The sequence below is a fragment of the Talpa europaea genome (genome assembly GCF_964194135.1).
Source record: "Talpa europaea genome assembly, chromosome: 1".
NCBI classification, from domain to species: domain Eukaryota; kingdom Metazoa; phylum Chordata; class Mammalia; order Eulipotyphla; family Talpidae; genus Talpa; species Talpa europaea.
Genome location: NC_140073.1, coordinates 144,011,533 through 144,030,992, shown reverse-complemented (window position 1 = coordinate 144,030,992; position 19,460 = coordinate 144,011,533). Strand labels below are relative to the sequence as shown.

Genomic DNA, 19,460 nt, shown 5'->3' with positions numbered 1-19,460 from the left:
CCAGAGGATTCACCAGAGAATGGGGAGCAGAACAGGGAGAGTCACTGAAATCCACTGCTGAGAGGAGCAGTGGGGGAGGCAGGGGAAATTTGCTGCACCATGTGGGTTGATCCCTGGCTGACTGGGGATCGAACTCATGCTGCAGTGGCTGGCGACAGCCTGAGAGTGCTGTCTTTAACCCCTGCGCAACCAGGGAGGCCTACAGCTAAAGTATTTTGAATATCAGAAACATAGGCAACTTTTATTCCGTTTACAAGAATCTAGCTTTTACATTCTTCCCGATTTACCTACCTGAATTAAGCTGTCATCATTAAAGTACCTGAACCATAGAATGAGGAGTTAATGTTGCTAAAATTTTAAGGTTCATCAGTGTTATTACTTATTAGATGTTCCAGAATATCTTGAAATTAATTGCCCAAAGCAGTTGATTAAGCTTACCTCGTACCCTGTTTGTACAAAAACTTAAAAACACCAGCCATGAACTTTTGTCAGCATTTCCCATGCTTAATATACCTCTCTGAGACTCTGAACTGAGAGACTCAGATATCTGGTATTGATTTGTATACTATATCAATTTGAAATTAAATTGAAGCAAGCTAAAATATGGCATGATTTTCATAAATTGAGAGTTAAGAGAATTCATTTGATCAGGACTCTTGAAACATTCTCCTTTTAGTGGTTCAGGATTGTGACATTATACTCCTGTGGAAAGAGGTATCTAATATAATTCTTAACCACTTAAATAATAATATATTATCTAATGCCACTTACTGGTTTTCAACATTTATGATCAACCTATAATCAGAAAACAAAGATGTAATAAGCCTTATTGACATTGAAGTTAAAGTACATCTTACAAAAGTTGATGAGGAAGAGGAAGAAACAAAGGAAGTTAGTGGTGGTACAAGATGTATATTTTTTTGTGTATTAAAATTAGTTAATCACTATAACTAAATTGATATGACTAATAATTTGTTCGAGAGAGACATACAAGAGTGGAGGTGATGTAAATGTGAAATTTCCCTTTTTCATAAAAGGGAGTCACTGTTTAAAATGAATTAATCAAGAAATAGTAAATACATTTCTAGTGTAATATGGTGGGAAATTAGAAAAACAGTTTAAAAAACAGAAGCAAAATTTGGTGTTTGGGAGCAGAATAGTCTTTAAATATTTTAACACGTACATAATACTTTCATTAAAAGAAAGAGACAAGAAGTTAAAACATTGGTTACATAGGACCAATGGTAATTTTGTTCTTAAATGAACTTGAAGATTGATATAGGAATTAAATTGTTCCTGTGTTTGGTTGGTTTTTAGGGCTTTTGCCTTTGCAGTCATCATCCTTTTATGGTAGCAGAGCTGGATCCAAGGACTACTCTTCTGGCAGCACTAACCTAGAAAGGTATGTGTTGGTTATAGGTCTTATATAGAACTTGAAGTTATCTCTTCTTGAGAATCTTGAATGATGGAACAGACTATGATGAATTATCCCCTAATTTGAAGTAACAGAATTGATGAGTATCATAGACTCCTAACATTTTAGTTAGGAAGTACTCTAGAAATGTTTTGTTCAAGGTGTTTTTTGGGGAGGTACCTTTTGTCAACAAATGAATAAACTGAGGTTTAGGAAGATTTGTACTGGGACCACAGGATCAGATTCTAGGCTAGTGTATTTTCCATCATCCCAAGTGACTGAGAGCTCTCCTTTGAGAGATGCTCCTGTAAGAGGAAAACACATGTACATTATCAATAGGAAGAGAAAATACTGAAGTCATAGCATTAAAGAATTTGATAACCTAGCTAAATTATAATTCAAGACTATAGACTAATGCTGTTTTTAGATACATAAAGATTGAATTTACTCAACAAGAAGAAAACTGAATAAATGAAGGAATGGAAACAAGCCATATCAATGGACAAAATAATTTTAAGCATTTAAAAAAAAATCTAAACACTCAAATTTTTGTTTTGCTGTTGTGTAAACTTGGTAGAAACTTAAAGATGGGGTGCATACAGTAAACAGTAAATCTCCTAGTTATTCTAATTACAGGCAATTAAATCCATCGATATAAAATACTTGGTACTAATAAAAGAGCTCTATGTGATTTCTGTAATACAAGATCAACTTAATATTAATAGTGGTCCTAAGTCAGCAGTAATGAATAAAAAAATCTAATAAAAGGGCCTCCCTGTTGGCACAAAGGGTTAAGCACTGCACTATAAAGCAATCCACAGTCTCTGCAGCACGAGTTCCATCCCCAGCCGGCCAGGGAACAACCCACATGGCGCAGCAGACCTCTCCTGTCTCGCCTCCAGCTCCCCTCTGGAGTGTATTTCACTCAGTCTGCCTGCTCTGTTCCCCACTCTGTCTCTGGTAATGCTCTCACTCCCCACACCTCTGGCCTGTACCCCAGCTCTTCTATGCATAAATAAATCTGTAAAAATAAAATCTAATAAGGGCCTTTCCTGGTGGCACAGTGGTTGAGCGCTGGGCTGCAAAGCTGCCCGCAGCCTCTGCAGCACCTATTCAAACCCTGGCCACCGGCAAGGGTCCCACATGGCGTGCAGACCTCTCCTGCTGCGCCTACTGCTCCCCTCAGCAGTGTATTTCATCGGTCTGCCTGCTCTAGTCCCAGCTCTGTCTCTGGCGAATTCTCTGACCCTCCCACGCTTCTGACTGTACCCAGTGCTTGTATAAAAATAAAAATAAATAATTTTTTTAAGAAAATCTAATAAAAGATACTGTGTATGTGAGATCCATAGAAATAAATCTAATAAACATCGCATTTTATGATGAAAAAAATGAATGTGGCACATAAAGAAAGACTTAAGTAAATAGACTGACTATATTTGTTGATAGGAAAGCACAGGGCATCACTTATTTCCATATTAACTAAAAAAAAATTAAGGCAACTCCAGTTGGAATGTCAAAGTATTTTTCGTGGAACCAAAGAAAATGAATCTACAGTATTTCAAAAAATAAACATACAAGAATAACCAAGATAATTTTTAAAAATTCTACAAAAATAGACTTGAATTATCAGTTATGAAAGATATAGTGATGATAAATAATTCAGGGGTTACATTAAAAATAATCACTAGGGGCCTCCCCGGTGGCGCAGCGGTTGAGCGCTGGGTTGCGAAGTTGCCCGCAGCCTCTGCAGCGCTGGTTGAATCCCCGGCTGCTCCCCGGCCACCAGAGGAGGGTCCCGCATGGCATGCAGACCTCTCCTGCCGCCCGCTGCTCCCCTCAGCAGTGTACTTCGGTCCTTCTGCCTGCTCTGCTCCCCGCTCTGGTGAATTCTTTCACCCTCCTGCGCTTCTGACTGTACCCAGTGCTTGTATAAATAAACAAACAAACAAACAAACAAATAAATCTTTTAAAAAATAATAATAATAATCACTAGGGCCTCTCCTGGTGGCACTGGCAGTTGACTGCCACACTGTGAAGCTGTCCGCAGCCTCTGCAGCGCCGGTTCGATCCCAGCCAGCCGGCGAGCGTCCCACATTTTACTGTAGATGTCTCCTGTCGCGCCCACTGCTCCCCTCAGCAGTGTATTTCGGTCAGTCTGCCTGTTCTGTTCCCCACTCTGTCTCTGGTGAATCCTCTCACCTTCCCGCGCATCTGGCCTATACCCTGGTTCTTGTATAAATAAATAAATAAATTCTTTTAAATAAAAATTAAAAAAAAAATCACTAAATGCTGAAACAAAATAAGGAACCCAGAAATAATCTTTTGCATATATGAAGGCTAGGATTTTGGTAGGTGAAATTAAAAATTAGTGGGGGCCTCCCTGGTGGCATAAGGAGTTGAGACACAGCTTATAAAGCTATCCGCAGCCACTGCAGCACAAGTTCGATTCCCGGCCAGGGAGCTACCCACATAGTGCATCAGGCCTCTCCTGACTCACCCGCTGTTCCCCTGAGCAATGTATTTCAGTCAATCTGCTTGTTCTATTCCCTACTCTGTCTCTGGTGAGTCCTCTCACCCCGCCCCCCACACGCCTCTGGCCTGTAAGCCAGTTCTTGTGTGCATAAATAAATAAATCTTTAAAATTAATAAATAAAAATTAGTGGAGGGCCTCCCTGGTGGCCTAAGGATTAAATCTCAGCACTATCATTGCTAAGGCTTGAGTTAAATCCCCAGCCAGGTTGCTAACCTACATATGGCGCTTCAGACCTCTCCTATCTCACCTGCTGCTCCCCTCAGCAATGTATTTCGGTCAATCTACCTGTTCTGTTCCCCACTCTGTCTCTGGTGAATCCTCTTACCCCCTTGCATCTCTGGCCTGTACCCAAGCTCTTGCATGCATAAATAAATAAATCTTTTTAAAAAAATTAATAGAGGGCCTCCCCGGTGGCGCAGCGGTTGAGCGCTGGGTTGTGAAGCTGCCCGCAGCCTCTGCGAAGCCGGTTCAATCCCCGGCTGCTCCCTGGCCACCAGAGGAGGGTCCCACATGGCGCGCAGACCTCTCCTGCCGCCCGCTGCTCCCCTCAGCAGTGTACTTCGGTCCTTCTGCCTGCTGTGCTCTCCGCTCTGGTGAATTCTCTCACCCTCCCGCGCTTCTGACTGTACCCAGTGCTGTATAAATAAATAAATAAATCTTTAAAAAAATTAATAGAGAATCATAATATTTTTGAAAAATTGATAAGCATATAAGGTTGGGTAGTCCTAAAGGAGATTGGGTGAGAATATTTGTTTTGTTGTTATTTGTAATAATGGAAAAAATTAATTGCCTAAAAGTTAATCAAGGCCAGGTAAATTATGTATGACTTCCATTAAATGGCTAAAAGTGATAAAAAAGTGAAACTATTTATAGTTGTCCTTCCTTACTTGCAGAAGTGTTCCAAGACTCCTAGTAGATACCTGAAACTGCATATACTATGTTTTTTCTATATCTATGATAAAGTTGAATGTATACATTTAGGCACACTAAGAGATTAACAATAACTAATAATAAAAGAATAATTATGACTGTATACTGTAATAGAAGTTACATGAATATGGTCTCAAAGTATTTTATGTAATATTTTTGGACCATGGGTGATTGAAACCATGAATAAGAAGGGACTATATTATACAGTTTTTCTCAGGCTTTAACTTGGATTATTTCGCTTGCAGGTTAAATAGATACACTATTATATGTCTCTTCAGTTTTGTCATCAACAGATTTGCTAATTTACACTTCCGGAAATTTTCCTTTAGTGACTGTTGTTTCTGATAGTTTCTTAAGTTTAGGATTTTTTTCCCCCTAGTCATTGACTTCTCTAAATCTACTTGGGAAAAAGTAGTCTTCAAAATTGGTCTGTTTCTTCATGATCTATTCTTTTTTATAGGACTAATGTTTCAAACCAAACTCCCTCTGCCAAAAGAAGTTTGGGGTTTCTTCCTCAGCCAGCTCCTCTCTCTGTTAAAAAACTGAGGTGTAACCAAGATTATACTGGCTGGAACAAACCAAGAGTGCCCCTTTCCTCTCACCAGCAGCAACAACTACAAGGGTAGGTAAAATTTTTTATTTTGTCTACTTTTTATAAAGTGATTCAATTGACTGTGTTTTGCTTGGTATGAAAGAAGTCATGCTAATTATAGTTGTAAAATATTTGCTCGTTTACTAAAGACTTATTGAATCTATAATTAATGTTAAGTCCATTATTTGGTCTCCAAACAAATTTTAAATTTTGGAAAAAAAAAAATATATATATAGACTTACCTCACTATCCAAAAAGAGCATTCCTACAGAATCTTTGTTAAGCAAAAATAAAGAAAGCAGGGCCTCCCTGGTGGTGCAAGGGGTTAAGTTACAGCACTATTAAGTTACCCGCAGCCACTGTTTGATCCCCGGCCAGGGAGATAACCCATGTGGCACAAAAGACCTCTCCTGTCTTGCCCGCTGCTCCCCTCAGCAGTGTATTTCAGTAGATCCGCCTATTCTGTTCCCTATTCTGTCTCTGGTGAATCCTCTCACCCCCTGCACCTCTGGCCTGTACCCCAGTTCTTGTATGCATGAATAACTAAATCTTTTTAAAAAATAAAGAAAGAAAGCAATTACTTTTTATTTATATGAAGTGTTCCCAGGCCCAAATAGTAACCTACCAAATCATACCAGACAATATATAAAACCTAAAAGAATGCTAACATATAGTAAAAGCAGGAATATGACATAATAAATGCACAATTTATAGGAATTAGTTCCTAAGGAAGGATTTGGTGGTTCCACTGTCACTACTTGGGGGTGGACTGCTTCAACAGTGGCAAAACAAACACTGAGCACCAATTTTTTTTTTTTTAATTTTATTTTTGCATAGAAGAACTGAGGTGTAGGCCAGAGGTGCGGGGGTGAGAGAATTCACCAGAGACAGAGTGGGGAGCAGAACAGGCGCATTTATTGAAATAAACTGCTGAGGGGAGCAGTGGGCAAGACAGGAGAGGTCTGCTGCGCCATGTTGTGGATTAGCTCCCTGACCAGGGATTGAACTCATGTGCTGATAGTGCTGAGGCTTAACCCCCAGTGAGGCCCCTAGTTTTTTGTTTTTTTTTTTACCTTTTTTTTTTATAGTATCTTTTTTTTTAAGATTTATTTATTTATTTATACAAGCATTGGGTACAGTCAGAAGCGCGGGAGGGTGAGAGAACTCACCAGAGCCAGAGAGAGGAACAGAACAGGCAGACTGACAAAGTACACTGCTGAGGGGAGCAGCGGGCGGCAGGAGAGATCTGCACGCCTTTGGGACCCTCGCAGGTGGCCGGGGATTGAACTGGCGCTGCTAAAGCTGCGGGCAGCGCGCTCAAGCATTGTGCCACCAGGGGAGGCTCAGATTTTTTACCTTTTATAGTAAAATGAAAATCCTCTTAGGAGTTCTTTTGGTTAGCAAAAATAGTTATAAATGTATGTCTTTTGTAAAAGCAATGTGGTATAACACAAACTTTCAATAAGTAGGGGATACCTCTGTGTGTGTATTTATTTAATATTCAACATAAAATATATAATATTCACCATAAACTAGAATATGCATTTTCTAATACCATATACTTCATCCTACTCCTTCTCTAGAAATAAGATTCTCCTCTTATTTCAACATTAACTTTCACTTATCATAGAAAAAGATCAAATATGTGGTTACCAGAGACAGTGGGTGTTGGGGTAGGAAGGATTGAAGGAAGATGGTCAAAAATCACAAATTTTCAATTGTGAGATAAATACTAAGATATATGGTGCACATGATGACTGTATAGTTTGCACTGCTGTTTGATATATATGAAAATTATTCCGAGTAAATCCTAAGAGTTCTCATCACAAGGAAAAAGTCCTTTTCTTTATTTTTTTTTAATTAATTAATTAATTTATTTATTTATACAAGCACTGGGTACAGTCAGAAGCGCAGGAGGGTGAGAGAATTCACCAGAGCCAAAGCGGTGAGCAGAACAGGCAGACTGACGAAGTACACTGCTGAGGGGAGCAGCACGAGCGCGGCAGGAGAGGTCTTAGCGCCATGTGGGACCCTCGCTGGCTGCCTTTTTGTGCGCTGGCTGATCTTTTCTATCTGCAGAGGCTGCAGGCAGCTTCGCAGCCCAGCGCACAACCGCTGCGCCACCGGGGAGGCCCGAAAAAGTCCTTTTCTTTCTATTTTATCTGTGTAAGGTGATGAATGCTAACTATGCTTTATGCCTTAAATTAGTATAGTGATGTATGTCAAATATATTCAATTAAAACTAGAAAAGCCTCTCCAACCCCATCATGCTTATATTTTTATTAAATTTAAAAAGTGAAATGATAGTATAATAACTATAATAGTAACAGTCTTACCTGAAGTGTTTATAATATGCCAGATTATGTGCACTGTATTTACATGGATGTTTAAATCCTTGCAATAGCTCTACTTTTTTTTTTTTAAGATTCATTTTATTTATTTATGCATATAAGAGCTGGGGTGTAGGCCAACGGTGCGAGAGCATGAGAGGATTCACTAGAGACAGAGTGGGGAGAAGAGCAGGTAGATCTGCTGAAATACACTGCTGAGGGGAATAGTGGGCAAGACAGGAGAGAGGTCTGCTGTGCCATGTGGGTCAGCTCCCTGGCCAGGGATGGAACTCATGCTGCAGTGGCTGTGGATAGCTTCATAGTGCTGCGACTTAACCCTGTGCACCACCAGGGAGGCCCAGTAATTTTATTTTACAGTTTATGAATGACTGAGTAGTTGGTAACACATAAAAATATGTATTGTTTCAAATTATAATATAAAACATAAGTTTAATATTATAGAAAATATAGATAATTGTTTCCATTGATTTTTTTAATTCAGGTATAATTAATATACAGCATGGTATTAGGTTCAGGTGTACAACATGATGATTGTTATTTCTGTATTTGTGAAATCATCACCACAATGTCTAGACATCCATATGATGTCTAGATACCTCTTCTTATGGATATCTAGGAAAAAATTTTTTTCATTTTTGTGATGAGAACCTTTAAGATCTACTCTCTTAGCAACCTATAAATAAGTGATATATCACTCATAGCAGGAATCTAGAAAACTTAAATAAGGGACCAGGAAAAAGAATAACTATAAGAAAGTAAAAATCAAACTCAACAAGCAACTATGAACCAGAGACTCTCTATGGGGAGGTGGGGAGGGGAGGGATTGCGATCAAAATAAGGGGGTCGCAATTGTATGGGCAATATAAAAATAAAATTTATAATAAAAATAAAATAAATAAGCGATATAATATGATCACCACTCCATGACTTATTTATATTGTGATTAGGAGTTTGTACTTTAAAAAAAAAAGGTTTATTTAAAGATTTCTTTATGCATACAAGCACTGGGGTACAGGCCAGAGGTGTGTGAGGTGAGAAGAGGATTCACTAGAGACAGAGTGGGGTGCAGAATAGGCAGACTGACTGAAATACACTGCTGAGGGGAACAGTGGGTCAAGATAGGAGAGGTCTTCTGTGCCATGTGGGTAGCTCCCTGGCGTGGATAGCTTCACATTGTTGTGCTTAACCCCTTGTACCACCCGGGAGGCCCAGTTTGTACCTTTTGATCACCTTCACCTGTTTCATCTACCCTCTAGCAACCACCAGTTTTATTTTCTGTATCTGACTTATTTTGCTTAGCATAATGCCCTCATTTCCATCCATGTCACAAATGGCAAGATTTCATTTTTAAGAATGAGTTATATTCCATTGTGTGCATGTTTGTGTGTATGTGTGTATAATATATTGTCACATTTTCTTTATTCATCCTTCAGTGGACATTTAAGTTGTTTCCATATCTTGGCTATTTTAAATAACGCTACAGTGAATTTGGGTGGGTGGAAGATTTTTTTTTTAGTTAGTGTTTTCTTTAAGTATCCAGAAGTAGAATTGTTGGATCATATGGTAGTCCTGTTTTCAATTTTCTGAAGCACCTCCACACCATTTTCTATGGTGACTGCCCAAGGGTTATCTTCAAATCCTTGCTGACACTAGTTATTTCCTGCCTTTTAAATAATAGGTATTCTAACAGTTGTGAGATAATTATCTCGTGGTTTTGATTTATATTTTCCCAGTGATTAATGTTGAACATCTTTTCATGTTGGTCGTCTGTGTATCTTCTTTGAAAAGAATGTTCAGATCTTCTGCCTATTTTTTAATTAGATTTTTTTTGGTATTATTGAATTGTATACATTCTTTATTTGTTTTGAGTATTTGCATGATTTGCAAATATTTTTTCCAATTCGGTAGGTTACCTTTTCACTTGTTGATAGTTTTCTTTGCTGTTTAATATATTCCTTTTTGTTTGTTTGTTTGTTTTCATTTTTTTGGTGTTAAGTCCAACAGTCCTTCCAAGACCAGTGTCATGGATCTCCCTGGCCAACTGGGAATCGAACCCGCACTGCAGAGCTGCGGACAGCTTCACAGTGCAGCACTCAACCTACTGCGCCACCAGGGAGGCCCAGTTTTTAACATTTTAGGTCTTACATTCAAGTCTTTGATCCATTTTGAGTTTATTTTATGTGTAGTGTAAGATGGTTGTCAGTTTCATTCTTTGGCATGTAACTGTCCAGTTTTCCCAACACCATTTTCTGAAGAGACTGTGTCTTCCTCATTGTATACTCTTGGTTCCTTAGTCTTATATTAATTCACTATGCATATACATTAATATATGTATGGATTTATTTCTGGATTCTTTATCTGTTAAGTTATTACTCTAATGCTGTGTTGTTCTGATTAGTAACATAATTTGAAACCAGGGCATGGGATGCCTCCAGCTTTGTTCTTCTTTCTCAAGAATACTTTGACTATTTGGTTTTTTTGTGGTTCCATACAAATTTTAGGACTGTTTGTTCTGTTTATGAAAAATGCCTTTGGGATTCTGATAGGGATCACATCAAATCTATAGATTCTTTGGTCAGTATATATATTTTTACAATATTAGTTCTTCAAATCCATGAACATAGAATGTTTTTCCATTTAAGTTTCTTAATGTCTTACAGTTTTCAGTATACTTCATTTTTGTTACTTACATTGCTGTGTCCTCAAGTTCACTATTCTTTCCTTGTTTAGTGTCTAATATGCTATTAATCTCACTCAGTTAAATTTTCATTTCAAATATGGTGGTTTTTTCCCTCTCCGGAAATTTAACTTGGGTGTTTTTAATTATCTTTTTCTTCTTTCCTCATTGTGTTTATATTTTCCTTACAACCTTGATCATATTTATGATAGTTGTTTTAATATCCTTGCTTGTGTTTGAGTTTGATTATTCAAGACTTGTATTTAAGTTCTTTGGAGTCAAATCTAAAGTAGCCTTTAATCTAAGGCAAATTTATTTATTTATTTATTTCCCCTAGGGCAAATTTAATTCCTTTTCTCAAGAATTGCTTTTCAGGGGTCTCTACTAATACTGCATGAATTCATCTAGGTCTCTTTGCTCTCACTGGTGGGAACTCAAGCAATTTTAAGTGTAATTTAGGAATTGTTTTTGCAAGTAGCTCCCCTATAATCATTCTTTTCACTGAAGTTCTTGCCTGGTGTCATTAGGCTAAACTCAAGCAGGCACAAGTTGGTGTTTAACTAAATACCTAATGTGGGTCTCCCCGGTAGCGCAGCGGTTGAGCGCTGGGTTGCGAAGTTCCCTGCAGCCTCTGCAGCTCCAGTTCGATCCCCGGCTGCTCCCCGGCCACAGGAGGAGGGTCCCACATGGCGCGCAGACCTCTCCTGCCGCCTGCTGCTCCCCTCAGCAGTGTACTTCGGTCCTTCTGCCTGCTCTGCTCCCCACTCTGGCTCTGGTGAATTCTCTCACCCTCCTGCGCTTCTGACTGTACCCAGTGCTTGTATGTATGTATGTATGTATGTATAAATAAATAAATAAATAAATAAATAAATAAATAAATCTTTTTTAAAAAAATAAATAAATAAATACCTAATGAAACTTACATGTAGATTTCTGAGCTCTTCCTTGACATAGTTTCCTCCTCTTGAGTGCCATGTCTTAGAAATCTTAGGAAGTTCTACCTCTGAGACTCACAGTTTCTTTCCGTTCTACTCAGCAGGATTTCTGGGCTCTGTTTAGGTACCACACCTGAGACTACAGTTCACAAATTGCTTCCAGGCAAAATCTATATGAGGATAGGACTCACATCCTTTGTTTCCCTTCTCATAAGGATTACAATCCTGTGTTTCCTGTAGTCCAATATTTTATCCATTTTTTAAAAATTATTTATGGCAGTAGAATAATTCCAGACTTTGATACTTTCTCATAATCTAAAGTAGAAGTTCTCCAATATTCAAAATTGACACCACCAATGAATAAGCACAGGAATATCCTGTGGAATATGGTGCCCTTGGAAAGACACGGTATCACTAGGTACCTTTTCAGCCTGAACTGAATCTTCTCATTATGAGGAAATAGCAAACCCAAACCAGGGAGTGAAAGGAGAACCGTATTCTTTAAGATACCAGTGTTATGAAAGAGAAAGCTGAAGAATTATTCCAGATTAAAGAAAACTAGAGAGACAGGAAAGCTAACTGCATTGTTAACCTGCACTGAATCTTAAGGGAGAAAAAATGCTTAAGAACATTATTAGGTGGGCCTCCCCAGTGGCGCAGAGGTTGAGTGCTGGGTTGCGAAGCTGCCCGCAGCCTCTGCAGCGCCGGTTCGATCCCTGGCTGCTCCCCGGCCACTGGAGGAGGGTCCCACATGGCGCGCAGACCTCTCCTGCCGCCCGCTGCTCCCCTCAGCAGTGTACTTCGGTCCTTCTGCCTGCTTTGCTCCCCGCTCTGGCTCTGGTGGGTTCTCTCACCCTCCTGCGCTTCTGACCATACCCAGTGCTTGTATAAATAAATAAATAAATAAATCTTTTTAAAAAAAAAAAAAAAAGAACATTATTAGGTTCAGTTGACAAAGTTGAATTAAGGAAATTAGCTAAGAATATTTAAAACAGCATTCAATTTTATAGTGTTGGTAACTGAACTCTGGTTATGTAAGAGAATGTTCTTATGAAATATACCCTCAGTATTTACAGCTCAAGAGGTATGAGCAATGTAACTTACTGTCAGATGGTTCAGGAAAAGTATGTTTTAGAGAGAGACATGAAATAATAAAGCAGCACATAGTACAAAAGATTAAAAATTGATGAGCTTGGGTAAGGAATATTATTCTTGTGCAGTTTTTCTTAAAGTTTGAGAATATTCCCAAATAAAAGTTTTTTAAAAACATGAAATTTGGGCCTCCCTGGTGGTGCAGGCCATTCAGCACCACACTGTGAAGCTGTCTGTAGCCTCTGCAGCGCAGGTTCCATCGTGGCCAGCCGGCGAGAATCCCACATAGCGAAGCAGACCTCTCCTGTCTCGCCCGCTGCTCCCCTCAGCAGTGTATTTCATCAGTCTGCCTGTTATATTCCCCGCTCTGTCTCTGGTGAATCTTCTCACCCTCCTGTGCATCTGGCCTGTACCCCGGTTCTTGTAATAAATCTTTAAAAAAAAAAAACGTAATTTTCCAAACATTTGGAGAAATGTTTGATAATAGCCTTTAAAGGTAAACACACAGATATTCTATGATCTAGCAGTTCTACTTCTGGGCATGTACTTAAGAAAAATGAGTTAGTTACATCTTAATGAAAAAATTCAAATGTTCGGGTAAGTCTCCAGAACTTTTTGACATTCATTTGAAAATGTATAATTTTCCTTGAGCTAAAACTAAGTTACTATAATGTTTTAATGCCGTGGTCCTCAAAGAGTGGTCCCTAGACCAGCAGCATCAGCATCAACTGGGATCCTGTTAGAAATGTACACTTTTGTATCCTTTCTGTCTGGACTTAATAAATCAGAAACTCTGGAGTTAGAGACTAGCAATATGTATTTTATCAAACCCTCTGGATGATTCTGATGCATGCCATAGTGGAGAACCCCTGCTCAACATACTTCCAGGAGCTACCGTTGTCTTCAAAAGTACTATTTCTTTTATTTTCAGCTTCTCCAATTTGGGAAATACCTGCTATATGAATGCTATTTTACAATCTCTATTTTCACTCCAATCATTTGCAAATGACTTACTTAAGCAAGGTATCCCATGGAAGAAAATTCCACTCAATGCACTTATCAGGTAATTGTTAATGTACTTATTGAGTAACCTTTTACTTCATTGACTGTAGAATAATGGAGTTTTAGACCCTTAAAATTTTATGTGCCATTGTTAACTGTCTTTAAAATACGTGCTAACCTTGTCTTTTTTGCTTTACCAGACGCTTCGCACACTTGCTTGTTAAAAAAGATATCTGTAATTCAGAGACCAAAAAAGATTTACTCAAGAAAGTTAAAAATGCCATTTCAGCTACTGCAGAGAGATTCTCTGGTTATATGCAGAATGTGAGTACTAATTATTTTTAAACACTGTAGAGAAAGGGGAAATTGGAATAATTTTAGTGTGTTTGCCTGACTTTTTAAAAACAAAGTTAGGAGTGATTCATTTATTCATATTATTTCAACTGATAGTTAAGAATATAAAATCTGTTGTCATATAATTTTATTCTCAAAACATGTACCCCAGTGTCATTAGATCAAATCTAACCTATTTTCAAAGGTGTTACCTTCTAAGTGCTTTAGTGGCATAAACCTCATTGTTAATAAGAAAGTATTGTAACAAGAAATGGTTGATCTGATTAAGGATATTATGGTCTTTCTTAGGATGCTCATGAATTTTTAAGTCAGTGCTTAGACCAACTAAAAGAGGATATGGAAAAATTAAATAAAACTTGGAAGACTGAACCTGTTCCCGGAGAAGAAAATTCACCAGATATTTCAGCCACCAGAATATACACTTGCCCTGTTATTTCTAACTTGGAGTTTGAGGTTCAGCATTCCATCATCTGTAAAGCGTAAGTAGACTTTCAGAGAACTCATTTTCATTTTATTTTTTAATTTTTTTTAAAAGATTTATTTATTTATACCCACACCCACTGTGTGGGTACAGTCAGAAGCACAGGAGGGTGAGAGAGTTCACCAGAGCCAGAGCGGGGAACAGAACAGGCAGACTGACGAAATACACTGCTGAGGGGAGCAGCGGGCGCGGCAGGAGAGTTCTGTCTTGCCATGTGGGACCCTCGCCTGCGGCCAGGAATTGAACCGGTGCTGCAGAGGCTGCGGGCAGCTTCGCAGCCCAGCGCTCAACTGCTGCGTCACCAGCGGTGGTCCTTATTTTGTAATTTTTAAAAATTTTTTATATTTAAAGAGCAGGTTTATTAGGGAAAGGGATGGAAGAATAAAGGACACTTGCATAGACACAAGCGGGCAGGAAGAGCTGCCCTGAAAGGGACAGGTTTGCTGAAAGAGGCCTTTTTCATTTTATCTCTTAATGACAAGTATTTAAAACTTCCAGGGGCCTCCCCGGTGGCGCAGCGGTTGAGCGCTGGGTTGCGAAGCTGCCCGCAGCCTCTGCAGCGCTGGTTGAATCCCCGGCTGCTCCCCGGCCACCGGAGGAGGGTCCCACATGGTGCGCAGACCTCTCCCTCCGCCCGCTGCTCCCCTCAGCAGTGTACTTCGGTCCTTCTGTCTGCTCTGCTCCCCGCTCTGGCTCTGGTGAATTCTCTCACCCTCCCGTGCTTCTGACTGTACCCAGTGCTTGTATGTATAAATGAATGAATGAATGAATGAATAAATAAATCTTTAAAAAAATAAAAAAATAAAACTTCCAGAAGATTTTAGTTCATATGTTACCTTTCTTCCTCTGTCAGGATGAAACATTAGTACATCAATGCAACCAGATGCTGTTGTTCATTGTCTTCATTTTCTATAAAAATGGTTGATGGGGTGAGAACTAAAGAAAAATACCTTGTAAATGCCTTATGTGCTGACTCAAAAGTTAATTTTAATCACTGATGAATATCAAGTTCTTTTAGGATACTTGTTTTTTTTTTTTTTTCATTTTCCCCTGAAAATCCCCTCCTATTAGTTGCTTTTTTTTTTTTTTAAGATTTATTTATTTATGCATACAAGAGCTGGGGCCAGAAATGCAGGGGGGTGAGAGGATTCACCAGAGACAGAGTGGGAAACAGAAGACAGGCAGACTGACTGAAATACACTGCTGAGGGGAGCAGTGGGTGAGACAGGAGAGGTCTGCTTTGCCTGGTTGTTTATTTTGTTTGACCAGTTTTTATTAAAAGTGTTTGGGGGCCTCCCTGGTAGCACAGTGGGTTGAGCACAGTGCTGTGGGGCTTTCCGCAGCTTCTGCAGCACAAGTTTGATTCCCGGCCGCCGCAGACCTCTCCTGTCTCGCCCTCTGCTCCCCTCAGCAGTGTTTTTGGTCTGTCTGCCTGTTCTGCTCCCCGCTCTGTCTCTGGTGAATTTCTCACCCTCCCGCGCTTCTGGCCTGTACCCTGGTTCTTGTATAAATAATCTTTAAAAAAAAAAAAGAAATCGGCCCCTCTGGTGCAAGGGGTTAAGCCTTAGCACTATGCCCCTGCAGCACGAATTCAATCCACCAAGGACCATTCTGGTCAGAACCAAGTAAGTTTCTATTCTTTGATGCCTACGTGTACCTATCTTTAATTCTACAGCCATTTTTCTCTTGATCTTAACATTTTGTTTCCCCAGAATACACCCTGCGTCCTTATACTTTTCTTAGTTTAAGATTGATTGATTGATTGATTTATACAAGCACTGGTTACAGTCAGAAGTGCAGGAGGGCGAGAGAATTCACCAGAGGCAGAGTGGGGAACAGAATAGGCAGACTGACGAAGTACACTGCTGAGGGGAGCAGTGGGCACAGCAGGAGAGGTCTGTGCGCCATGTGGGACCCTCGCCGGCGGCCAGGGATCGAACCAGCGCTGCAGAGGCTGCGGGCAGCTTTGTAACCCAGCGCTCAACTGCTGCGCCACCAAGGAGGCCCACACTGAACTTTTTAAGCTAGTTGTTCATGTAGTAAAAAATCATGGAAACACTCCATATGTCCATGAGTTATATGGAGAAATTGTGGCATGCTCAAACAGATTAGTTTTAGACAACACTGTAAATGGGCTACAGCCATGTGCAACAAGCATGGTTTAATCATATAGTCCTATTGATCAAAAGAGACTAGTTAAAAGAAAATACTTTATATGGTTCCATTTGTATAAAGTTCAGAAACAGGTCAAACTCAACTGTTGTGTTAGAAGCCAGGAATGATAGTTACCTTTTGGGATAAAGAGGGGTAGTGATTAGGATAGAACATGTGAATAGGCTTCTAGAAAGTTCATATCATTCTATTTCTTGATTTGAATGGTGATTACATGGGTGTGTTAACTGATAGTTTTTTTTTTCATTAATTTTTACATTAATTTTTTTAATTTTTTACATCATTGTTCATTTTTAAACAATATTTGCTTCACCCCACTTCCTCAGGTGTATGGGGACTATACCTTAACTGACAATTTTTTAAGCTGCACAACTTTGACTAGTTCACTTTTCTATATGTGTCTTATACTTTAGTTTTTTTAAATGATGGTTTTTTGTAAGTATGAAATGTAAAACTTTAACTTTTTTAAGAAGGTACTTAAACATGCTTGAGGTTTTACTGTGTTGTTTTAGATAAATTAAAATAAGAAAGAGAAAAGTCTTAAATGTCTATTTCTCATGCCTCGTTATAGTTTGTCGGTGCCTAATAAATTGTGTGGGGGAACAGTATTTTAGAAATATATTCGTTTTTATTTTTTGTATTGCAGTTAGACTTATAAATGCTTATACTTGTCTTTCATTCTTACAGATGTGGAGAGATTATTCCCAAACGAGAACAATTTAATGACCTTTCCATAGACCTTCCTCGAAGGAAAAAGCCGCTCCCTCGATCAATTCAAGATTCTCTTGATCTTTTCTTCAGGGTAAATAATATCTTTCGGTGTCTTCACATAACTTAAGGTTATGTAACATAAGTAATTGTATTTGAAGTTGGTTTCTTTAGACAGAATTTTGATGAAATTGCTTACAGGGTGAACAAATGAGAAATATTTACAAATAATTATTTTAAAAGTCTTGATAAATTGTTAACTCACTAAAGAAGGAAATTGATTATTTAAGTTGATTGTGCATTTAACTCAGTAGCAAGTGTTTTAGACAACTCTAGAAACAGTTATTTGAAAACAAATATTAATTTGAAGAATATGAAGGGACATGCTAAAATTTGGTAATTCAAATTAAAATTGAATATATCACACAAGTTAATATGCTAAGATCTGAGGAATCAAAAAATATGCTGCTTTTTCTTAGGTTTTATGTACCCTGTTATAAACAAAAGGGAAGAGTCTTGTTTATCACAACTTGTAGATAAATATTTGTGTCTGTGATGCTATTAGAGATTCAGAAAGTTTTGGGGGCATAATTGAACTTATTATGTTAAACTATAGTAGTCCTTTTAACTGATGGAAATTTGCTGGGATCTTCCTTTGTTGTATAATAGTGGTTCTTGTTTTGGTGTTTCATATGGGCAGGTTTGTTTTCCTAAGTTTAAAAAAGCATAGTCTTTATATGCTGAATATTCAGCTCCACCCAAAGATAAATACTCTGTTTTTCTTTTTGTTTTAATTATTCCTTCTATTCCTGTTGTTATAGTAGAATTTGAATCTTTTCCTATGTATCTTTACCCCCATTTTTTAAGGATTTCTTGTTTCAGTTTTCTCTAGGTAATGATATGCACCCCAAACTTTGGTCCTTTTAGAGCAGTTGTTCTTAGTGGGCTGTCACCAGAAGATTGAGTTCCATTATAAGAAAGGGGTAGAGTTACACCTAACTGACCAGGAACTCCGCCTAACCTGAAGGTGATCTTATCTCTGCTATGGCCAAATGTTAAAAATCTGGATATACTCTTGGCAGTGGTTCTTGTGTACCCAAGGGGAAAAGGTTGAGAATATGCTGCTTTAGAGTCTGGTTACTATCAGAAATTGACATGTTTCCTTGGAAAAAAGGAAATTAGGAAATAGGGCATATATTATAAAATAAATATATTTTGAGGATTAGGTTTTAATTTAGTAGAGTCTGTAACAAAATTTAAACTGGTTTGGAGTTGTCATTCCATTGAAAAAATATGACGAGAGAAGATCATTAACATTTAATGGGGTAAAGCTAATTCAACTTCGTGCTTCTTTATTTTTCCCTATTATCATTTTATAGGCAGAAGAACTTGAGTATTCCTGTGAGAAGTGTGGTGGGAAGTGTGCTCTTGTCAGGCACAAATTTAACAGACTACCCAGGTAAAATTAGTCGCTCTTTAATTTTTCTTATTTAAAGTACAAATAAAAGTAAGGCTTACCAGAATGGATTGTTGAAGAAGTTCAGCAAAGCTGAGATATGAAGACAGTAGTAGATGGAAAGCTAGAATGCTCTTACATGAGAAAGGAAAAGGATTTAGAATATTGAAGAAGGGACTTTTTTTTTCACATTTTATTTAAATTTTATTTTTTATATTCACATACAATTACAACCCCCTTATTTTGACCCCAAGCCCTTCTTTCCCCGCCCCCCACCCCCCCATAGAGTGTCTCTGATTCGTTGTTGTTTGTTGATTTTGATATTTTTTTTCTTACAGTTATTCTTTTTCCTGGTCCCTTATTTAAGTTTTCTAGATTCCTGCTATGAGTGAGACCATCCGGTATTTTTCTTTTTCTTTCTGGCTTATTTGGAGAAGGGACTTTTGAAAATCCCAAGAAACTGTTAGTGTAATGCTGAAAGAATAATAGGGACTAGCTAGTAGAGCAGTATTGCATAACATTTATAAGTTGTTTTACTGTAGCCTCCTTTTTCCCACATTTGTAAAATCTGCTACAGACACATGCACATGTACATGAAAATTAAGTAGAATGGGTAGTTTTCTTCAATTTGTGTGTTCCTTTGTACAGAAGATCTTTTAAGTTAGTAAGTTTGCAGTAATCATAAGATAATTTTTCTGAGTTAGGAGTGAAATTAACTTGTATTCTATTAGCGCTGTAGAGACAAAAATAAAACCAGGGCCTC

At 38.4% G+C, this 19,460-nt stretch overlaps 1 protein-coding gene across 2 annotated transcripts in view; it reads left to right on the top strand.

Annotated features, from left to right (window-relative positions):
* The window catches only part of USP37 (ubiquitin specific peptidase 37), a gene marked incomplete at both ends in the record, with an annotated part of 57,165 nt that overhangs the window by 16,289 nt on the left and 21,416 nt on the right, over nt 1-19,460 (top strand). For both annotated transcript variants that reach the window (XM_084239103.1, XM_084239102.1), the window contains 7 exons: nt 1,318-1,402; nt 5,338-5,499; nt 13,456-13,587; nt 13,727-13,850; nt 14,169-14,359; nt 17,221-17,335; nt 18,621-18,700. In XM_084239103.1, the coding sequence (XP_084095229.1) occupies nt 1,318-1,402; nt 5,338-5,499; nt 13,456-13,587; nt 13,727-13,850; nt 14,169-14,359; nt 17,221-17,335; nt 18,621-18,700 (889 nt within the window). The remainder of the gene's footprint in view (nt 1-1,317; nt 1,403-5,337; nt 5,500-13,455; nt 13,588-13,726; nt 13,851-14,168; nt 14,360-17,220; nt 17,336-18,620; nt 18,701-19,460) is intronic.